This window comes from Xiphophorus maculatus, chromosome 20, assembly GCF_002775205.1.
Source record: "Xiphophorus maculatus strain JP 163 A chromosome 20, X_maculatus-5.0-male, whole genome shotgun sequence".
In the NCBI taxonomy this organism is placed as follows: Eukaryota; Metazoa; Chordata; class Actinopteri; order Cyprinodontiformes; family Poeciliidae; genus Xiphophorus; species Xiphophorus maculatus.
The window spans coordinates 14,980,951-15,003,096 of NC_036462.1; the positions used below are offsets into that span (position 1 = coordinate 14,980,951).

The 22,146-nt window shown below is 39.7% G+C and overlaps 1 protein-coding gene across 1 annotated transcript in view; it reads left to right on the forward strand.

The window, feature by feature from the left end:
• Nucleotides 1-21,114, forward strand: part of LOC102224555 (forkhead box protein J3-like) — a 63,618-nt gene extending 42,504 nt beyond the window's left edge. The window contains exons 5-11 of the mRNA XM_005796938.2: nt 4,259-4,387; nt 10,058-10,232; nt 13,415-13,834; nt 14,387-14,488; nt 16,521-16,712; nt 17,141-17,242; nt 19,203-21,114. Coding sequence (XP_005796995.1) covers nt 4,259-4,387; nt 10,058-10,232; nt 13,415-13,834; nt 14,387-14,488; nt 16,521-16,712; nt 17,141-17,242; nt 19,203-19,315 — 1,233 coding nt within the window. The 3' untranslated portion in view covers nt 19,316-21,114. The remainder of the gene's footprint in view (nt 1-4,258; nt 4,388-10,057; nt 10,233-13,414; nt 13,835-14,386; nt 14,489-16,520; nt 16,713-17,140; nt 17,243-19,202) is intronic.
• Nucleotides 21,115-22,146: the final 1,032 nt, after the last annotated feature.

Below are 22,146 nucleotides of genomic sequence, written 5' to 3' on the forward strand. Positions count from 1 at the left end.
TGCTGCAGATTAATGACAAAAATAATCAGAAATGCAAATAAACTGTCGCTGTTTACATCGGCTAATTTTGTGCACAAGATGACCATGTAAGATTTTGAGGTCTGGATTGGTGAGATATTTATAACTTTATTAAAATAGAATTATGATTTTTAGGGACTTTGTTGATGATTCTGTCTTGGAAATTTCAACTTCTGAGTTCAAATGAAATACAGTACAGACCAAAAGTTTGGACACACCTTCTAATTCAGTGGGTTTTCTTTGTTTTCATGACTATTTATAAGGCAAGAAATCCCACTTATTAACCTGACAGGGCACACCTATGAAGTGAAAACCATTTCAGGTGACGACCTCTTGAAGCTCATCAAGAAAATGTAGAGTGTGTGCAAAGCAGTAATCACAGCAAAAGGTTGCTACTTTGAAGAAATTAGAATATAAGGGGTATTTTCAGTTGTTTTACACTTTTTTGTTTAGTGCATATTTCCACATGTGTTATTCATAGTTTTGATGCCTTCAGTGTGAATCTACAATGTCAATAGTCATGAAAATAAAGGAAACTCGTTGAATTAAAAGGTGTGTCCAAACTTTTGGTCTGTACTGTACATTATTAAACTGTGTCCTTCAAAGGCCAGTGGAAAAGTTTTTTATTTTCATTAAAGTTTTAAGGACTTGTTTTGCTGTGGTATTGAAAAGTCTCTCGATTTACAGTCAAATATTTTAGGTCAAAGCAGACTAATATGTTAGCATCACCCAGACTTATCTCCAATAGATAATCTATGGCAAGATTTGAAAATTGATTGTCAGACACTCCCCATCCAAGCCGACTGATCTGTTTCGCAAGAACATTTGCTTAAAAAGTCTTGATTTGTGAACGTGGTGCAGACATGTCTCAGCAAATTTAAAGCTTTGATTGCATTGACAAGAGAGATTGAAGGCATTTTTCATTTCAAACCAGCCATTTTGTCTCCGTTTTGGAAATATGCTCTACTTTTTTTTTTAATCTATCTCATAAAGTCACATTGAAGCTAGTGTTTACAACAGAACAGAGCTGTAAGGGAAGATGACACTTTTTCTGAGTCCACAACACCAACATTGACCACATAATGGAGCCCTGATGTTAAGTGTTGACAGTGAAGCCCAGACTCTGCCGCCAAGTGCAAAAAAAAAGAAAAAAAAGTGAAATGGCGTAGATGAGCAAGAAGATTATAAAATAACCCGACACTTGTGCTGTTGATGAGCAACAGGTTTTTCTTTGTTTTCCTTCTGTTTGTTTGATTGTGTTTTTGTAGAGAAGACAGAATGAGCCACAGATCTGAGGCCCAAACTCCTAGGAGAGGGCTTGTTTCTAACTGCTTTACACTGTAAACACACGACAGGCCACGCCTCTTTCGGTACGCGGTGCCAAGCCACAGGAATTCCCTCTCTCTGTTTTTCTCTCTTGTCTTTCTATTCCAGTCTCTCTCCCTCTTTCCCTCCTTCCCGCCTTCCCCGACAGGCCAATGGGAGAGGCCTGCAGGGCGACTACTGAACCAGCAGGATCCTCTGCTCTCTTTCTGTCGTCTGTAGGACGCTACATGCTAAATTTCTTCCTTTTGTCCTTTTCTCATGGAGAGCTCTCTTCTGTGGGAACCCAAGACTGTGCTGTGAATGTGTTGAAATTTCGCCACTGAAGTGTGGTGACTGAGCAGAGGAAGGGATTGTTGTAATTAGGCTTATTTACAGATGAACACTCCTCTTCTTTTCTGTCACGTGTCTGTCGTCTCTCTTTTCCTCTGTTCAATCCTGCATGCAGGGATTGTGCTCTGGTGTTGTTGGAGACACCTGGGCCAATCTTGCTTTGATTCCATAATCCATGTCTCATGCTGTAGATTAGCCCCCCTCCATGTAAAAGACACCTCTGGCTTTTTACTTAATTCACTGCTAAGAATAGATCTCTGACTCAGTAGCCTAATAACCATGCACAGCATTTACTGCGGCGCTGCTCCTGCCTGCATGAACCTGTCTGCGTGTGTTTATGTGCGCTCTTCTACCTGTGTGTGCACACTTAATTGTATTTAAGTGTTTTTGCCGTATGTAAGTGCAAGCTCGTACGTTTTGTGGGTAAGCTGCGACTCTGTTAGGCTGTTGATGCATGCTTTAAGTGGGTGTCCTCACTCAGGGGACTCAGGGGCTTGACTAAACCACAGAGCAGCGAGGTTTTTCAAATCATCACACACTTTATGGTTGAGTAGAGTAAAAATAGGTTGTGGTGAGAAACTTGAGACATAAAAGCCTGTTTTATGACTTCATTAAACAACATTTATGTTTCTGTGGCACTGTGTTTTTGATTAGCATTGTCGAGCTGATTACGTAGATGTGCTCGAGTCTATATCCTCAGCTGCTCATTCAGTTTTTTCTTCACGCTAACAAGCACTGCTAACAAACTCTTTGTACCACAGAGTTTCTATGCAGTCAGAAAAAGAATGCAAAAGTATCAAATTAGACCCCCAACCTCACACAGTCTGGATAATGAGGGATAAAAAACCTAGTTTGGAAATTTTTTCCGTTTACAGATTATTTCTTCTTCCATTTTCTAAAAGTTCCCCATCTGTGTATCTGTTCATCCATCCATCCATCCATCCATCCATCCATCCATCCATCCATCCATCCATCCATCCATCCATCCATCCATCCATCCATCCACATGCTTACTTACACATAGTTACACTTACATACTTGCACTCTGTTTTTTGTACATGCAAGTAAGTACGTACATGCACTTACTTGCATACACCTACTTATATTTATATACCGTCAATTAAACTTACATACTTTTAGATACACATTCTTATACATACTTATTTACCATTGTGTACTTTTACTTACACTAAGCTTTATATACTCTTACACATACATACTTTTACATACTTACATGTACGTACACATATTTGCGTACTCATAATTACACTCACACTTGCATACTTTTACTCACACCTACATACATTTACTTAAGGAAGTACTTTTACGTACACTCATGTACATATACTTGCACCTACTTATTCACATTTACATTTAATTACTTTTACTTAAACTTGTACTTAAACTTTTGTACACTTAGTTACTTACTTACACTAGCATACTTTTACATGCACACGCCTACACATATTTACTTTTAATTGCATACTTTTTACCTCCACCTATTTTTGTATTTTTACTTACATAGTTACGTCCTTTCACCTGTCTTGCTATCCTAAAAGAATGTCCAGACCTGTAATGTTGAATTTGGACATATTGACACACAAACACAGTGTGGGAACCCTGGTACCAGTGCAGGAGCCAAGCTCCATTCTAATGGCTTAATGTATCTGGGCTCTAACTCTGCGTCCTGGAAGTGAACCAACATGTTTGTCAGCGGGCCAAACATCAGTCTGAGCAGAGGAAGAAGTCAGGGCTGCCCTGGTTTCCCCAGCTCCTGTGGAGGCTGTGTGGCAGCTCGCTGCGTCTCTGCAGAAACACTAGAGGCTTCAGTCCACCGCCGCTGCTGCTGCTGGGAGGCAGGATGTTGGCAGGGCCAGGTCGGCCTGAAGACTCTGCTGCTGCTGTCTCATTGTGCTCAGCACAGAGCCCGCTCTGTTCCGATCGCAGTGATGAGCAGAAGCCACCATGCTGCACTCAGTCATGGATCAGCACACACAGACAGGCTCACGCAGACACACACCAGTCTTAAAATACCAGGCTCTTCTCCTCCACTGCAGCAGCCATCAGTGCATTACTGCCATTCCTTTCTGGCAAAACAAACCTCAGCACACAGGCTAACCTCTCTGGGATTTATCACATTCATTATCTGGATTGTGCTTACTGTTGTCCTCAGAGTCTGATGAGCACTTTATTAGGCGTCGGTGGGGGGAACAGAACCTTCTTAGATGATAATTAAGATTGTCGTCCTGAAGTGCTTCAGCTAGTTTCGCTCCTACACTGAAAGGTCAGCGTCTCGGCTGCACTGAAATCCTTTGTTAGCTGTCCCAAACCGATTTGCGCTCGGTGAGCAGATGTGGCTGACATTGCCAGTGCCCTGACCTTTAGCGGTGGGAATGTCTCAGCTGTTTCCAGACTCCCTTTTACAAAACCCCTCAGTGGCTGTGGACTGCGTTAAGCAGCACCCTGTGGCTCCCATACCCCCCGAAAAAAACCACACACACCCAAAGGGCTTTATGGTTTTTATATAAATTTAATTATTTAATGTCTTCTTTTTCTTATGCGTTTGTGTGTTAATGTTTTTCAGGTGGCGTTGTACAACACAGACCAGGAAGGTAGCGATAGTCCGAGAAGCAGCCTTAACAACAGCCTGTCTGATCAGAGTCTAGCCTCTGTCAATCTCAACAGTGTGGGCAGCGTTCACAGCTACACACCGGTAAGAACAATGTCATATTTGTCTGTTTGGAAAACAGATTTCTAGAAGTGCAAAAAGATTCAAAGCACCAGCTTGTATCTCAAACTGTGTTATTTCTTTTAATGTGAGGTACAAGCCACGCATGATCACAATCATCTGTAGTAACACATTGATGTAACGGGGGCATATGCTGTTGTTTCACCCCTTCGCTGTTTAAAAAAAATAAAATGTAGTTTTTTTGTTTTTTTTTACATAACCAGAGATGTTTTTGTGTCCCACTTTGCCAGCAGCTCAAGTAAAGTACTTTTTTACATCCTGATCCTAATCTGCTTTAAGGAAGTGTGGTTAAGTTTTATATCAGTCATATTTTACGAGAAATTTCTGCATTTTATAATCTCTAAAATTCATGAAAATGTTTAACTTTAAATGATAATAAAAGGGTGTGTATTTAAATTAATACAAATTGATGTTAACGCTTGGCTACAAAATTGAGGTAAAACTGACCTACCACCAAAAAAAAAAACTATATAATAAACGTTAATGTTTTTATTTCTTATGCCTCTGAGAAATTCCTCCTTTTTTTGCATTTTCCTTCCAAGGAGCCAGACTTCCCTGGAAATATCAAGTTGTGTTGATTTATAGTTCACCAGGCTTTCAGGAGTACCTTTAGTTTTTTTTTCAACTAATCACTTGCTGGCTTTTTCATGAAGGATGTTTTAAGTCAGACCTTTGGATAGACAATAGACAGACATAAAGGCCAACTAAACTGAACCAGTGACATCTCTACAAATAACAGGCAAGTTAACAGACAGTTTTAACATTTTACTAATTACTGCCAATCTTAAATGGTGGTTTATTTATTTTATTAGTTGAATTTGTAGAAAAATATCAAAGATATAATTAAATCATTACCAATGTAGTGATTCAGTGAACGTTATTAACTGAAAACTTGACATACAGATAATTGACATGTTGAAGAATGATGCATTTCTCAGCTTTTTTTCAGTTCTTGTGGATTATTAACCCAGATGCTTTGCCTTTATTTCTCCACATTACTTATTTTTAATCACATTACTATGGTGTAATACAAGAACTGCAGGTCTATAATTTAAGATACCAGTTTTTTTGTTTTATTTTTCTGCTATCAGGCGGTAAATTATTCATAACTGACCGCTTGGCCAGATGCCTTGGTGTTAAATTTATCTTTAAATTCCTAAACTTTTCAACAAAGGATGTATTGGCAGATGAAGTGTCTGATTCGATATGAAAGGAACCGGGTTAGAATAGCATAAACTAAACTGCCAACGAATGCCAATTTCTCCTACATGTTTTTTACAATAAACCACTTTATCAGTGTGCTCACTGAAGGAGATTGTATACCACCAATGTGTGGGAAAGATTTAATGAGAAACAAATCATCAGAAGTGCAAAAACTACTTTTTTATTGCACCTATCACTAAGTTTTACATTTTAGGCAGACATATTGGATATATTTAACTTTTCAGAACCCTTTTTTTATCTTTCCAGCTTCAGACTTGCATCCTGTCCTTCAACCAGTCCTATGATCCATTTTCCTTATTCCCAAGTCTTGCTGCACTATTTTAAAATGTCTGCCAGTGCAATGCTACTTGGAAATCCTATTTATGGAGGTGAAGCTTGCACTGTGGGAGTTTGACAGAACCAGCAAATAAAACATAAATGAACCAGAACACATGAATTATATCTGTTAATGATGTGTTTAATATTGAGGTTGCTTTTATCTGCTTTGCGTAGACATGCACCGATCCAGTATAAATATCTTTATCAGCCCTGATACTGAAAAATGTTCTAGATCGGGTATTTGTGACAATCTGCCCAATTCATAGGGGCAGATCTATTCAGTCTAATTCTATGGTTCGTGCTATGAGCGACGTCAAGATTTATTTATGTTATATATATTTAGAATTCCTAATTGTACTTTCTGAACAAATTGAAACGAAGTTTGTTCATTTTTTTACCAAGGCTGTCAATCGATTGTTTTTGTCCATTTCAGTTTCTTTATTATTCATTTTACGTTGGCTGTTATACTCTTAATTGCACTGATTGAACAAATTAAAGTTACTACATGTTCAACCAAGCTATTAGTGTAGCTACTAGCTATTGTGAACCTATTATTGTACTTAAGTGTGCTGTACTGGTGCAGAGTTACCGCATAAATTTGTAAATCAGTACTTTTATGTCTGTTTTAAAAAAAAAAAGAAACGTTTGAAGTCAATTCAGCACAGTTTCTCTGTATTGGATCGGTATCAGCTGATCCTAAACCACAGATATTTTTATCAGTATCGAAAGAAAGAAAAGTGGATCGTGCATTGCTAAAACAGATCTGAAAATGTTACAAATGTTGCCATTTTAGTCCCGAATTGAAGAGCTCACCAACAGTCTTTATTCTCAGAAGACAACAGACTTCAGTAAAAAGAAAGAACATATCAAGGAAATAAATAAGAATCAAAGTAGAGCTGACAAAGGTAAAATTTGGAAAATGTGTTTTAAATTGATTGCCAGTATTCAGTATCTGTTCATATCTAACAGCACAATAAATCTCAAGAAATTCTGATCTGACCTGTTTTGGTGGTCAGTCCTTTTTCTGTAGATTCCCCTGCCTAAGAACAATTTTAAATAAATCAGTGCTAATTGCCATTTAATATAACTAAAATTAATGTATATTTCTCTCATCGGGTTTTCCAGAAGCTAAGACCCGTCTTAAGGAACCTGCAAATCAGCACGCAGCGTTACAAAAATAAATCTAAGGTTTTAAATAGTTGCTTTGCTTGTTTTCAACCCATTTTGGTTTTGGCAGATAGTGATTAACTGCAAGAAATCTGATGAGAATCCTGTATGATTAATAATTTGTTTCTGCAGGGGAAATAGAGGAAGGCCAATGCACAAAGCTAAAGATATGTTTAAAATCTCTTTGCTGCTTATGAAATTCAGCGAAGTTTAAGTTTCTCGATCAAACTTGAACTGGAACTGTTGGCCTGAAGTGCACTATTCCACTTCTGGAACTGTGCAAAAAAAATAATAATTTGCCATAAAGCTGCCAAAATCCAAAACCCCACAGAAATCCTGAAGGAATATTGATCAATAGCAAGAAAGCAGAGCGTAAATTAATTAAAGGTGCTTTAAAACTTTTGCACTGTAGTGTTTTTCTTTTTAGTTCAGAGTAGTAAATTGTACATTTTCATCAATAGTTTTTATCTGCTGGAGAGCCACGGTTCAAAAAGGAATAAAAACGAAACCCTGTGAGTCGTACAAAGCGGTCTGTATCCTGTATGAGAGTTGATGGGAAAGCCCCAGGAGGTTTTGTTCAGAGGAGCCAGCTGCAGACGGCAATAGACCGAGGTTCAGGGTGGACATGAGCGAGAGTACAACATCAGGAACAGGGTTAAGAGAAACAAAGAAAATTGCGCTCGCTCCTGGAAGCCAGACAAAGAGAAGCTCTCCCTCTGATGTCCTCCCACCAGAGATGCCCCCTCTTTGGTGTGGTCCTCCCTGCATCCTGGAGTGCTCCCCGCTCCAGGCGCCGAGCATCGATCGGCTCAGCCTGATGGATGCGCTCACGCTCGCTCGCCCGCCCGCCTGCTCCTGCTTTCTCTTTCTCTTTTTCTCTCCCAGACTAAGCGGCAGCTCTCAGTAAACACTCTGGCTTTATTATCACCTCTTCACTCTTCTCCAAGCCAGTCCGCAAGCCACACATTTCAGCAACCTGTCCACATTTTAGAAGAGGAAGATGTTAGGATCAAAAATTGAACACGACCTCTCTTGTATAGCGAGCCCACAGTGGACACAGGTCAGGTTTCTGCTGTGTGAAATAGGACTGTGTCTGCCTTGCTGCCCTTGCTGCCCTTGCTGCGGTGAATCTCTCAGACAAGCCCTTAGCTGGAGGGAACAGTGCTTCTGTCTCACACCTAGAGGCGGTGTGTTACATTGACTGCCCACACAAATACATGGATAAAATGGCTGCTTATTTGTTCAAGGTATTGCTATTGATTTTGTTTTAAATACATTTTGCTCGGCCACCAGAGTATCGGCTTTATGTCCGTTTGAGTTGCTCTCTTAATGCTGTGTGAGCCAAGGCGGTAAGCACTGACCTGCATTGTTGTGGTGTACGTAATTTGTTCTTTATGTTGCATGAGGGACGCATCTTCAGGCTGAAAAACGATAGTCGCAGCTTTGCAGAATGGAGATATCATTGAGTTTTATCACTGATTTGCATGAAATATTTCACAGGTTGTTTTTTCCGTTTCTGTTGCACCGTGGCAGCTGCAGTGCCTTCCAAAAATTATTCCAACAACGCAACAAACAGAAACTTATATGTACAACCACGCAAACACTCTGACTTTAGGGCAATTTGCAGAATATTGTGAATATTTCTGGACTTCTGGAGGAAGCGGATTCGAACCGCTGCACTCACTGCAGGAAGCAAACAAAAATCCATCAACGCTGATCAACTTTCCTGTTCTTGCTGAAGAACGACTTCCCCACAACATGATGCTGCCACCCCCATGTTTCATAGTGGTGACGATCTATTTATAATGTGCAGATGAGACCAAAACTTTACCTTTGGCTTATTTTGGATTTCTTCTTGCATCTCTTTGACCAAAATTGCAACATTTCTTACATTTTCAGCTGCTGAGATTCACTTACACACTCCGCTACGTCAAACGATCCAAAAAACCTTTTAACCTCCTCACTTGTGGTGACGATGCACCAAGATCTGCTGAAGGAAACGACACAAAAGCCTCAGAAGAAGACACTGAGCACAACTTCCTTCTTCACAAACTGTAAACAAAAATGAAGTGGCATCAGATTTCAGTGATTATAGGATTTTTCTTGTCGTTTGTAAAAGACCAAGAACCATTTGCCCCTCTGGTGCCTGACACATGCGTTTGTTCTGATTGTATTTACCCACAATGCCCTGCGCTGTAGTCCACTTCCTGCTTTTGTAGCAGTTTCTGGCCCGTCTGGCATTCAAACATGCATTTAAACCTCACCAGAGTTCAATTCAAATCAACTGAGACCTAGGTTTTTAGTCGGACCAGAGTTCGCTTCTTTGGTCCACTTCAGAGTTCGATTGCGCGTTCACACCTCCCCAATCGAACCAAATTTTCTAGACCAATGCACTAGAGTTTGATTAAAGCGGACCAAACCGGCCTGGTGTCGATGTTGGCCTAAAATAAAGACCGATTCATGAAGTGCATAACTAAAAGTTATTAAATAATCCAACGGAGTTGTTGATCTCTGCAGCTCCTGCTGCTGTGTAGTAGCTGCTTCTCCAATTAACGCTCTCCTTGTCTGGCCGGTCAGCTCACGTTGACTTTGTGGGGGGTTTTTCTAGATGATGAATTGAACAGCAATGCGTGACATGTTTTTTATAGGTTAGGATATTGCTTTATAACCTCACCTTGCTCTAAATTTTCTCCACAGCCGGATTTCTTTTCCTGTGTGCTGTTTATCATGATCCCATTTTTCACAAATGTTCACTAACAAATCTCTGAAGCCTTCGCACAACAGCTACAGGCGGCTGAATACATATCATGCTCTACTTTTTTTAATATATAATTTATCTCTGTTTAACCATCTTTCCAGCAGTAGTTCCTTTCACATGTTAAACATTAAACCCAGCTTCTCCCTTGTCTACCTCCATCTCCCCAGGTGACCAGTCATCCGGAGCCCGTGTCCCAGTCGATGAGCCTGCAGCAGCCCCCCCAGTCCCAGTACAGCATGCCAGACAGGGAAAAGCAGCTCCCGTTCTCAGACTTCGAAGATCTCAGTGCCTCCTTCCGCAGCCTTTACAAGTCTGTTTTTGAGCAGTCCTTCAGCCAACAAGGTGAGCGGCCTCTCGAGGGCGCTGGGGGGAAATCTATCAGTGAGCCGAAGACCCTAGAAGCGATTTTCCTAATGTGGGCTTGTTCTTAACAGCTGGGGCTATAGAGAGTCTTTAGGAACTAATGAGGTTTACTCTAAGTGTGCAGGTATTCAGCTCGGCTCACTTGGCTTTAATCCAAACCTTTACAGAGGACTTTCAAGCTTTCAAGCTCTTGCCAGGGAAATGCTAAGACTTATCTATTTATTTAAAGCTGGAGTCTGAGAGTTCATGCTTTAAATATTTTATTGCAGGACATAAAGAGATACGACTGCACTTTTTATTGTTAATTTTTTACTTTTTATTTTCACCCTTACGTGAAAGTTAAAAGCATCTGGTCGCGCTTCAAACGGAGGGGAAGAGCTTATTGGCAGCCCAAAAATTCCTAGTTACATTGATGGGATTTTTTTTTAGCTTTTTAATGCATAACAAGGCAAAGAAAAAATCAGAATCCCTGCAGTGGAAAAAGCAGTTTTGTGTATAATCTGATTGACTGGTGAACATGGGGCACTTGACAAGCGAGTCAGGAGGAAAGCAGACTGAGCTTTCTGTGGATAACCCACTTTCACAAATCAAATGCATTTCATGCTAATGAGAGTCTGCTTTAATCCATCATCTTTGTTTTATTAGTTAAAAACTGTTACCTTTTTTTTTCTTTTTACGTGCATAAAAGTGAAATCTCTTTCAGACAAGCTCCTGCAATTAAAGAGCGTAAATAATCGAGCTTGGAGGATTTCACACTCTGCCGCTGTGGACAGTGAGCTAATTCACTGGCTTTGATAATAGGTAATGAGCTCGCATTATTATTCTGGTGCCATGTTAATTGCTTTCTGTATTTCCCTGGTTGGACAATGGGCTTTCTGTACCGATAAGAGATGCACCTTTGTCACCCCTGCGGCGATTGTGGAGGTGCGGGGCCTGGAGTCGGATCTGAAAGCCCTCCAGTGGAATGGGTTCGCGGTGCCAAAACTGTGAAGGACGGGGCCTCTTAAGGGCCCCTCCCCACCGCTCGGATGATTGCAATGGGCTGCGCAGATGTTCGTGCTGCTTAAAGACCTGCACAACCAGATAGTCAGAGATGATACAGGACTCTGAGGAGGATAGAGAGCAGCAGCTCCAGCTTGTGAAACGTCCAATAACCGAAGCTGAGTCATTCCCTGACGCAACAAAATGGCAACTGGTCTTTCTCAAATGTTGACGCTCCTGCAACAGCTCTCCATTAAAAACCCTAACATGCTTCCAGGATCAGTTATTTTCATATATTCACTGAGTTGATTACTTTTTATGAAATAACCAAAGATTAAAATCTAGCATAAACTGAATTTGCATTGATGATGATTTTATGAGGGATTCAAACCCTTGCTGCTCAGAGTTTGAAAGAAGTGAAAGTAAACAGTGAGAGAGAGCCTAACTACATTACTATCCACTTTTCACGTCTGCATTCGTATTGTTTGCAATTACAAGGCCTAGCAAAAGTATTCACACCCCTGGAACTTTTCCACATTTTATCACATCAAAACCACAAAAGTTTTAAACAAAAGTTTTCAATGTTTCTTACTGGGATTTTATCACAAAGCACTGAATAAACATGAAGCCGGAGAAAACTAACAGCTGGTTTTTAGTGCAGTTACAGCCAAAAGTGGTGCGGTTTGTCTGTAACTGATTTTTTTTAATCTACGGACTGATATTTGGTGTTCTTACTTTATAATACTAATTAAAAAACATTATTTTATATGGTGAAAAAATTCTAATTAAAAATATATTGACTTATTTTTGCATTTTTTATTTTACCTCCAACTTTCTGAGGCCCCCTAGCGCCCCCTACTGGCCCTTCACTTTGAAATAAACTTAATTAGACAATCTCTGGAGGCAGTGGTAACACTGGATTTTATTTAGAAGCGTCAGAGTACAGGGGACAGATGACAAATGTAAACAAAATAAGGCTGGACAATAAATCAATAGCTATATACAGTATATATCTATATATATCTTGCCATAGACACGTGATCCGATAAAATGTTGAATAATTAAACTGAACTCTGATCCAGAACTGCACAGCATTCTGGGAGGTGTAGGCAGAGGACAGGCTTTAGCCACCCAACTAACCTAACAGCCAGTTAAGGAAGATTAGTGGAATCAACTCACTCAGTTACTCTTTGGTTACCTAGCAACTCAGTCACTCTTTGGTTACCTAGCAACCTGTTGAGTAACTGGTTTGGCGGTTTGGTGCCTTATAACAGCTTAAAAATAAAATAAACAATTGTGTGGAGTTAGTACAACTTCTCTAGAGGAACATGTGGATAAAACAGGAAAGGTCAGGTCACTAGTTTGGCAGCATTATATATATTTAAACAAAAAAAGCTAATCAATAATTATTGATTTTGACTTATATGAAACAGTTATATCAGTTGCAACTTTTACCATATTTAAAGACCCATTTTTGCCCCCAGTCCAGGTAAATAAAACTCATTTAGAGCCACAAGTGTTACATGACCTTTTGATTAGACATTTTTAAATTTTTCAGTTAAAAATATGTCAAATATTCTTTCCACTATGGGAAATTTATTTTTATAGAACCACCATTTTATTTCTATTTTTAGATTTTAATACACAGAAAAAGAAACATTTTTAGCCAAAAGAGATGGATGTAACTCTTTCATTGGCAAAAGAAAATCACATTGTTTTCAACCTAATGACAGGATAATTGGATATAAGAATTTATCATTTTAATGTCTTTCTGTTGTGAAAATTCAATTAATATTTTCAAAGAAAAAACTGCTAAATGTTTAAGCTGTTTTTATGTCTGTATTTAAAAGTGTCAGTTGGTTTTATTTATCATCTTCAGCCAAAGTTATTAAGAGCCATTGGTGAAGGTCCAAAGAGCCCCTGGCTTTTGTCGTAGTTTGTTTTTCAGCAATATCACCCAGCACTAAAACAAAATCCCTCTGATTATTTTTAGATTTATTTTTATCCACTTTCACTTGATTCTCTACTTTATATTGGTCTATTGTTTTAAATTCCAGTAAAGTACATTGAGGTTTGTGGTGGTAACGTCTCGACGGTAGTGCCATACACTGCGAGGTTGCCTAAGTCTCTGATTGTTTGCATGTCCTCAGAGTTTGTGTGTGTGTGTGTGTGTGTTTCAGGTCTGATGGGCATGCCGTCGGATAACTCCCAGCAGACCCACACCTCCTGCTCCTATCAGCACTCCCCCAGTGGCACCATCAACACTCAGAACAACCTGTCAAACAACCAGCCCAACAACCACCACAACAACCACCCCGCCAACAGCGGCCAGGTTCCCCTGTCCCACCCGGCCCAGGCCCACCCCGGCCACGGATCGCCCCACGCCCAGCACCTCTCGCAGCACAACCAACACGGCCAGCACCCTCAGCACCCGCAGCACGCCACGCACTCCCAGCACGGCCAGCACCCGACCCACGGCCAGCACCCGCAGCAGCAGCACACGGCGCACACGCAGCACAACCAGCACAACCAGCACCCCTCCCAACACGGACAGCAGCACCAGAGCCTCTCCCACCCGCAACAGATGGCCTGCAACACAGGTGAGACCCTCCGTCTCTTTCTGCTGGACCGGCGTCTGCTTTTGTTTTCCCTTTGTTTGAATTCATCACATGGATGGATGAAGGCGCTCAGGTGCAATCATGATCGTGTTTGGAGGTGATCCTCCCTGTTTCGCCAGAGAGCTCAAAGAAAACAATTTAATTTCTTAAACAGTAAATTATCTTTTAATTTATTACCTTTGGTGCGGAGAACAAAGCCATGCTGAAGCCCAGACTTCAGCATGATTTATAGAGACACTGGCTCCTCCTAGTGGCCACTTCCAGGAACTGTTCGACCGTCAGATTAGTTGATGTCTCCTCTTTCGTTTGGCTCCAGATTACCGCAAGCACAAATGCAAAAACGTGACTGCAGTGAAAATGCATAATGTGGCCTTACAGTCTGTTAAAATAAAATAAATAAAAAAAACAGTTGTTATTCAGCAGCTTGGTGCCAGCAAACCCGTAATTCCTCCAGAATTAAATTTGATTTTATGACTTCTTAATTTTATGCTCTTCTTAGAGTTACAGATATGATGTTCTGTGTTTGTGTTGCAGGTTTACGGTCTGAGTGGTACCCGAATCTGGATGCCCTGAAAGAAAGCTGTCGTATCGCCAGCAGCTACAACTGGGCTGATGTCGACCTTTCTCCTTTCCAAGGTCTGTTGCACTAATAAACCCTGCACCATTAGTTTATATTCCAACCTGCACTCAGGATTTTATTATTCATAATAGGACTGTCACTACAGCCAATTTTGCTGGCCGTTAAATCGTGCCATAAGTTGTTGGGATAAACGATAATGTTGTTGTTTTGAAGTAATATAATGATAATGCCATAATGATGCAAGAACACATTGTCAAATTGATAAACTTTGGAACTGGAAAACATTTTAAATAATCAAAATAAATTAAAAAAACAAGAGAAACAACAAAAAATTAATTATGAAGTCTCTGTAAACAGAATTCTCCTTAAAAAAAGAGCTAGTTGAGACCAAACACCAAACTGAAGACTTTTGTCATCCAGTTTCAAAAAATCTGAATAGTATAAAAATAGTTTTTGTTTGTAATTCCATTAATTTGAAAAGGATTAGGATAAAGAATTACTCAGTTTCCAACTAATTTGATTTAAAAAGTGAAACTTTTTATAGTTTGAAACCCAGCTCAATAGTTTTTAATGGTTTATTTTGTTTTTTACAACTAATGACAACCCAAAATTCACCTTATTAGAAAATTACAGGAGGAAAAACAAAAAACAAGTTATTTTAATACAGACATGTCAGCTTTCTGAAAAAGCAGCCATTACTTGGTCGAGACCTTTTCATTCAGTCATATCATCGAAGTATCTTCAAACACTCTCCAGAAGCAGTCAGTCTTGAACATATCTGACGATACCTCTGACTGAAGACAGTTGCTGTATGTCTCATGATGACATAGAATGCTAACACCTCAACATCCAGTGACAGAATTATCAGCATATATCATCAGCTCTAGGCAAAGACTGCTAATCCACCTCATTTGCTTTTGCTGTTCCTCTGTAAATCTGTCTGGCTGTACGGTTTGAAAACAGAGCCATGGAGTCGAGCTCATTTGAGCTTTGAGATGCTAATCAGTTGCTCCGAGTTGTTTAAAGAAATAACAGAAATTATTTTATTGCCATGGCATAACAACTGTTCAAAAGTAAAATTACAGGGAATAATTATACCAAAAAAACTTATTTGGGGGGACAATAAAAAAAAAATTGTCCAAAAACAGCAATGTCTTGACCAAAAAAAATGAACAAAAGATTTCATTTTTTTAAATATACTCTGCCACAATTCATGGCAGAGTAGATATGCAGGAATTAGCACAATAGCTAAATTCATTCTTTGTCCTAAGACAAGCAAGCAGAAAAAGTCAAACGGTACACAAAGCAAAAAAAAAAAAAATGAACAAATGAAAACATTTACACAAACATAACTGATGAACAGACAGAAAAGTTATGAAAACAGGATAAAATTAGGATCAAATCAGAACAAACGTAGCAGATCTGCTCCAACATGAGCAACATTCAGCTTGACTTACTGCATCAATGCGGCGTGGCACGGAGGTGAAAGGAGGCTTTCATAGTGACCTCTAGGTCATCTTCATCACATCTTCCTCTCCGTAATTCTTCACTTTCTGAGTTCAGCTCTGGGTGATTGTGTCTACATAACATTTCTACATTAATAATCCAGCTAAGTCCTGTATCATATGAATTTTTATTTTTGTTTGCTTCAAGTCAAAACAAACATTAGAAATAAATCAGTGATGAATCCACACAGCGAGACTCACCTGAGAGTGATCTGGACTCCAGATTAATTTCCTCTGATGTTAAAAGCAGAGGCTGGATGTACAGCTCTGCTCCAGCCTTTGATTGAGTGCTGATGTGTCGGCACTCCAGAGTTGATTACAACTTTAATTAAACTGAGCTCTTCAATTAAATAACACCGCCTTCAACTTTAATTACCAAAACACCCAGCTCAGCAGGTCAGTTTATCCAATTAAGAGTCAAGGAATGCAAGGTAGGATGTTTTTTAAATATCACCCACTGAAGGTTGCTGATATGATGAATATATGCTGCAGACATGTTGTTCGTTTGCTACGTTACATTCTTTGGAAAGCCAACTGTTCCAGTTTTCATTCATTTCCAAAAATGTTGCATTTGTCTCCAAAGGTTTAAGAGAAAGCATGAGACAGGCTGAGCTGAACAATTGGTGCCTTGAACCCACTCAGATTGCGGACCTCTGCTCGTCCATCAACCAGTTCTTTGCTCGTACCGGCGTCATTCAGCAGCAGGGGGCGGTACAGAGTCCTGTGTGTCACGGCGCCATGCACACCAACAAACCCGGCCAGCACCTCAACACAGGTCCGTACGCCTGCAGAAGCTTAAAGTCGTTTATGTTTTAAAAAGTGATTTATTTGGAGTGTCTGTGCTAAGAATGGGTTGTGTAGATGAATTAAATAACGTGAAATAATCACAAATGACATCGCAATGCACTTTACAGGACAAATGGGTCACATTTATATTGGTAGTAAGAAAGAAAGACACTACATGTAGAATCACTGATCCGGTTCTACTTTTTAAAGAAAAAGAAAAATAAACAGCACATTAATACCACCAAATGATGTTAAAATGGAGAGTAGTAGGAGAAAATGACAGAGCCTAAAGTGAACAGTGAACTACACATACTGTTTTATGTTGACATTGTTTTGTTTTGTTAATATACGATGTTATAGATTCAGTATTGCTGAATATCAGAGAATGCTTCTGATTGTTTTTAATTTAATCATCAGGAAACCTCTACATGGACACAAGACAGAGTATGCCCCCCATGATGGGTCCCCCCGGATACCCCCACATGCCCCCCATGAGCAACACGGGACCCACAATGACAGGTAGCATCTTCACCCCATAAATACGCTGCTCTGAGAAATCATTCCCTCTTCATACCGCTTAAACCTTTTCCACTTTTTAATAATGTCAGACCTCAATGTGGCGTTTGGATTTTGGGTTTTTCACAAACCAAAACAGTTCATAATTTCAAAAAGATCTGCAAACACACAAAATGTTTACTGATAAAATTGAGAGAGCTGAACCTCCGCTCTAAGGCTGAGTCGATTAGTCAGATTGTAGATTTTATTCCTTATCGATTCTCGTTGAGTTAGGAAATAGACTCTTTAATTCAAGATATGCACCATGTTATATTTGATTCAAACTAAATTAAAACTACCTTAAGCAATAAGAATCCCTCTGTCAAATAAACATTTTTAACATCAACAGTTTTTATGCTTTTAACATAATAAATTAGCCTCATCGGAAAATATATTCTAATTTATTTAATATGACTGCAAATGTTAATGAGATGCAGATTATTCATAACATCAATACAATAAGTAGTTTAACGTTTCCTTGGAGATCCTGCGCTCAAAGCTCCGCCCCCTTCCAGAGTCACCACATGTTGCTAAGCAACATATCAACACTTTACATTTGTACAAATCGGTTACATGCTGTGTGGTCAACTGTTTGAGGATGTTGGATGTATTTTCTCCTTTTATTGTGATTAAAGATCTAAACATGCTGCTTCTGCTGCGACGCCATCTTGGACATTTTCTTAAGCAAAATACGGAGCATGTGCAACACATCATCACGCAAATACGTCACACATTAACCGATGAGGAATCTATTCAACTGAACTACTGAGAACCGGTTCTCGATTCCCATCTCTTCTGTCAATAGAAGGATTATTTGTTTGTAAACGCAGCGGATGCAACTTGACTGCAGAAAGAGCTGAGCCGTCCATTAAATTCTCTCTGGTGTCCATGGTTACCTGCATTTATCTTGCCATTTTAACACTAGCTAGCATGTTGTTGGCGTATTACAGTCGTTTATCGCAGCGTGTTGAAATAAGTTGGCATGATTAGTCTTAATGGTCCATAAGCAGGTGAGTCGATAAATGTCTAGAGAAAATGGCTCAAATGTTGAATATTACATAAAGAAATTTGTTCACAGTAAGATCATCAGCTCTCAATGATATGTTGAGTCCCTCTAAATCACAGGTCTCAAACTCCAGTCCTCAAGGGCCGCTGTCCTGCAGTTTTTAGATGTGCCACAGGTACAAAACACTGGAATCAAATGGCTTAATTACCTCCTCCTTGTGTAGATCAGTTCTCCAGAGTCTTAATTATTCTGTTCAGGTGATGCAGCAGAGGCTCATCTAAAAGTTGCAGGACTGTGGCCCTTGAGGACTGGAGTTTGAGACCCCTGCTCTAAATAAATCAAACATATACGTGGTGAACAATAAGAAATAAAAAAATTTACGTTTTTATTTTAAAAATTGACGGAATTCTTATTTAGCGTGCAGAGGACAAATAAAATCATTTCTTCCTAGTTTGGTCACAATTATAGAGAAGTGAAGATGTAGCTGCATCCATCAAGGCAGGTGATAAACTCAGAAATTAAAAATGCAGCAGATTGAACCGGCTGCAGTGTGAAGTACAGAGAGGATAAAAATAAAACCTTTGACAACTGCAGACGCCGCAAGGCTGCATACGGGAGTTTCACCAGACAAAGAGGTGATCTGCACCGGTTGCTAGTTGTAAATAATTTTATAAGCCTAATTGTAAATAGTTTAAATTATAATAATGTATTCTTGCCTGTTCTGAAGGCAACATGCGCAATAGAGTGACGTCCACTGATAATCCCTCTATTGAAAATGAGTGAAGAACAGTCAAATAGTCCAAAGAAAATATCAAAACCCTGGAGAACTGTCGTTCAAGAACTTCAAAATAACTCAAAAACTTTGGCTTTTTAAAATGAAACAACAATCTGCCATGTTTTGACGCTTGTTTCCTTCAGGACACCATGCACAGATGAACCAGCAGCACATGATACCTTCCAGGACCTTCCAGATGCATCGCATGCAAGCCGACGACATCCAGGACGATTTCGACTGGGACTCCATCGTCTAGACGCTCCACTTCCCCGTTAAAGCAAGTCCAAGCCGATGGAGGAGGAGGGGGGGCGAAACCCGGAGGAGGCCAGGCTGAGCCGACGAGGCCGCAGGTTGTGTGATGCAGAGGAACGTTTGACACGGTGAAAAACCCCACAGACTTCAGAGTCCTGACAATTGTCCACACGGCGAACCATAACCAGAAAATGTTACTTTGAAGACAATCATGTTTAGTCAGACCTGTTCTCGTCTGGAGACGAGTGGAGCTCAGTAACAGTGAACCTCCTCAGCCAGCCCCCTCCTCTTACCCAGAACATCCTCTTCCTGCCACACACACCCCCCCCCCCACCTGACCCCTGACCCCTCTGCTCCTTAACTGTCATGTGATTTGAGCGACGTGTTCAGCTTGTAATTCTTCTCGTGTCGACATAGGCCTCAGCTGCCTCTAAGATGAAGTTCTCTCTCTCCAACTTTCTCTCCCCTCTGTTTATTTTTTTGTGTTTATGATATTTTACTTCATAAACACATTTCATTCATGTTTCTTTATTTTTATTTTTTTTAAGAAAACACAGGCCGTCTGTCTCTGTGAGTAACGTGATGGTGCTCGTTGGTCGCTTCTGGGGAAAACAGGTTTACAAATGTTTAAAATCTGAACAGGGTGTTTTGTTTGTTTTTATCCCCACTGGTTTGATTTTATTTTACTTGTTTTAAAACCAGGAGTTGAGCCGGAGAGGGATCCCACAGGGTGCTGTGTCCGGCTCTCTGTGTGTCATGGGAGAACAGAGACTCTCATCGTTCGCTCTTAAACACTTAAAGATGAATGAATTTTGATATCGAGAAGATAAAACCAGGAGTGTGAAAACAGATCTTTGAATTGAATCTGCGTCTTGTGAAGTTTAGAGTTGTTTAGATTCGTAAGAGAAACTGTAGCACCTTTAGAAATTCAACGAAACTCAAAACTGTTTTAGTCTCTATTGTTCACTAAATAAGATGCTACCACTCAAAAACCATTAGATAATCTGTAAGAATCACGATACGTCTGAGTTAAGTTTTATTTGGATGAAGATTCAAGGATTTTTTTACTGTCATACCGTTTCTACTTGTTTGTGGTAGGAAATATGGACTCAGGTCACAGATTAAGAAATTTAATACATAACTAGATTAATAATAAAGATCAGTCTGAACCTCCATTTACATCTCAGTTATTCAGCCACAGAAACGTCTGAAACTGCATCTCAGATCCCAAATAATAAATATATTAAAACTAGACCAACATCTGCAAGAAAACATAAAGAGAGAAAAATGATTAAACTAACGTTTCATTCAGGGAAAACATACTTCAGTGAGATTTTATTTAATGATCAATAGGGCACTATCTGATTAATCATGACTCAATTATTGAAATAATTAACTAATTTAGTAATCGATTGTTAGTAATCGATTGATCATTAACTCTAGTATACGACGGCAAAGCAGTAATTAAGCCAAAACTGTGTTAAAAATACACATTTTGCATTTAAGATAAAAAAATATTATTTTTCTGTAAATATCTCCATAAGTGGTAGATTTAGCTTAATCTGGTTCAAATTATGTAAAAACTCAGATTAAGCATCAATTATTAAGCGGTTAATCCAGAAATAGTCAGCAGATGTTGATAGAAAGGGCTGAGCTTTTCACATTAAAAATATTAAACTTCAGATTCATCCTTTGATACAAATGATTTGTTAATGATGCTATTATTGCTTTTTAAGCAATAAAAATTTAATATATTCCAATTTAAAAAAGGAATTGCATTCTTTATTTGCATCTTTTTATGCTTAGATCAAAGATCTGCAGAATGTGGCCATTTTTTTTTCAGATTTGTTCAATAGAACAATTGATTACTGAAATAATCAGCCCTAATGATCGATAGTAAAGTATCTGTTTGTGAACATTAGAGATATTTTGATGCTCCCTGCAGAGTCTGATGCAATCAGGACAGGATAAAATTCACATGTCGGTGGAACAGATGAGGCGTTTGTGGGAGTTTGTTGTTGTTGTTGTTTTTTTATATATTGTAATTTTAGGGCTCCGATTGTTGGCTGCACTCACCTCGGCTCTGTGTGAGCATGAAGCACACGGTGAAGGAGACGCAGGCGGCTCACGCAGGCAGACCCAGGAGGTTTTCTCAAGCACAGAGCAGTGGAGCGACCCGAAGGTTCTCCAGAACCGGCTCCACGGTCAGACCGCTGCTGGCCTAAAGAGACACTATGGTTAGAGGAGGATGAGCCCTTTGCACATGAGTACCTTTTGTTTACTTGGCTTCCAGATGCAAAGCCGATCCCGTTTTATCCCGCGACTCGCTGCCGTCCTGCAGCGGCCGCTCTGATTGGCCGCTTTCCTGCGCTGCATCGGGTTTTACCGTTCTGGTGCTCTCCAGCTGCAACACTGTGTCTCTGTTTGAAGGAGTAGCACGATGTTTCTGGGATTATATTCAGGCTTTTTAATCTGGGAGTTGAGAAATTAACAAATCGGTTTAGCATAAAGACTGAAAACTGTTGTCCAGATTAGAGGTGCACCAATTTATCAGAGCCGATTCCACAGTACTTACCAACCAACTCTTCCACTTTCTTCCTCTATTCAGCAACATTTCATACAAAATAAATCGGTATCGGCAGTTCAGGCTTTTTTAAGATCGGTAATCTACGATCGGCCTAAAAACTGCAATCGGTGCACCCCTACTCTAAATAAACCTGCAAGATTTAATCTGATTAGGTTTATTCTCGGTTTAAAGGACTGAGAATAAATAAATAAAACAAACCTGGTTCATGTTTGGTGATAAATCAAATTTTACAAAGTGAAGGGGATTAT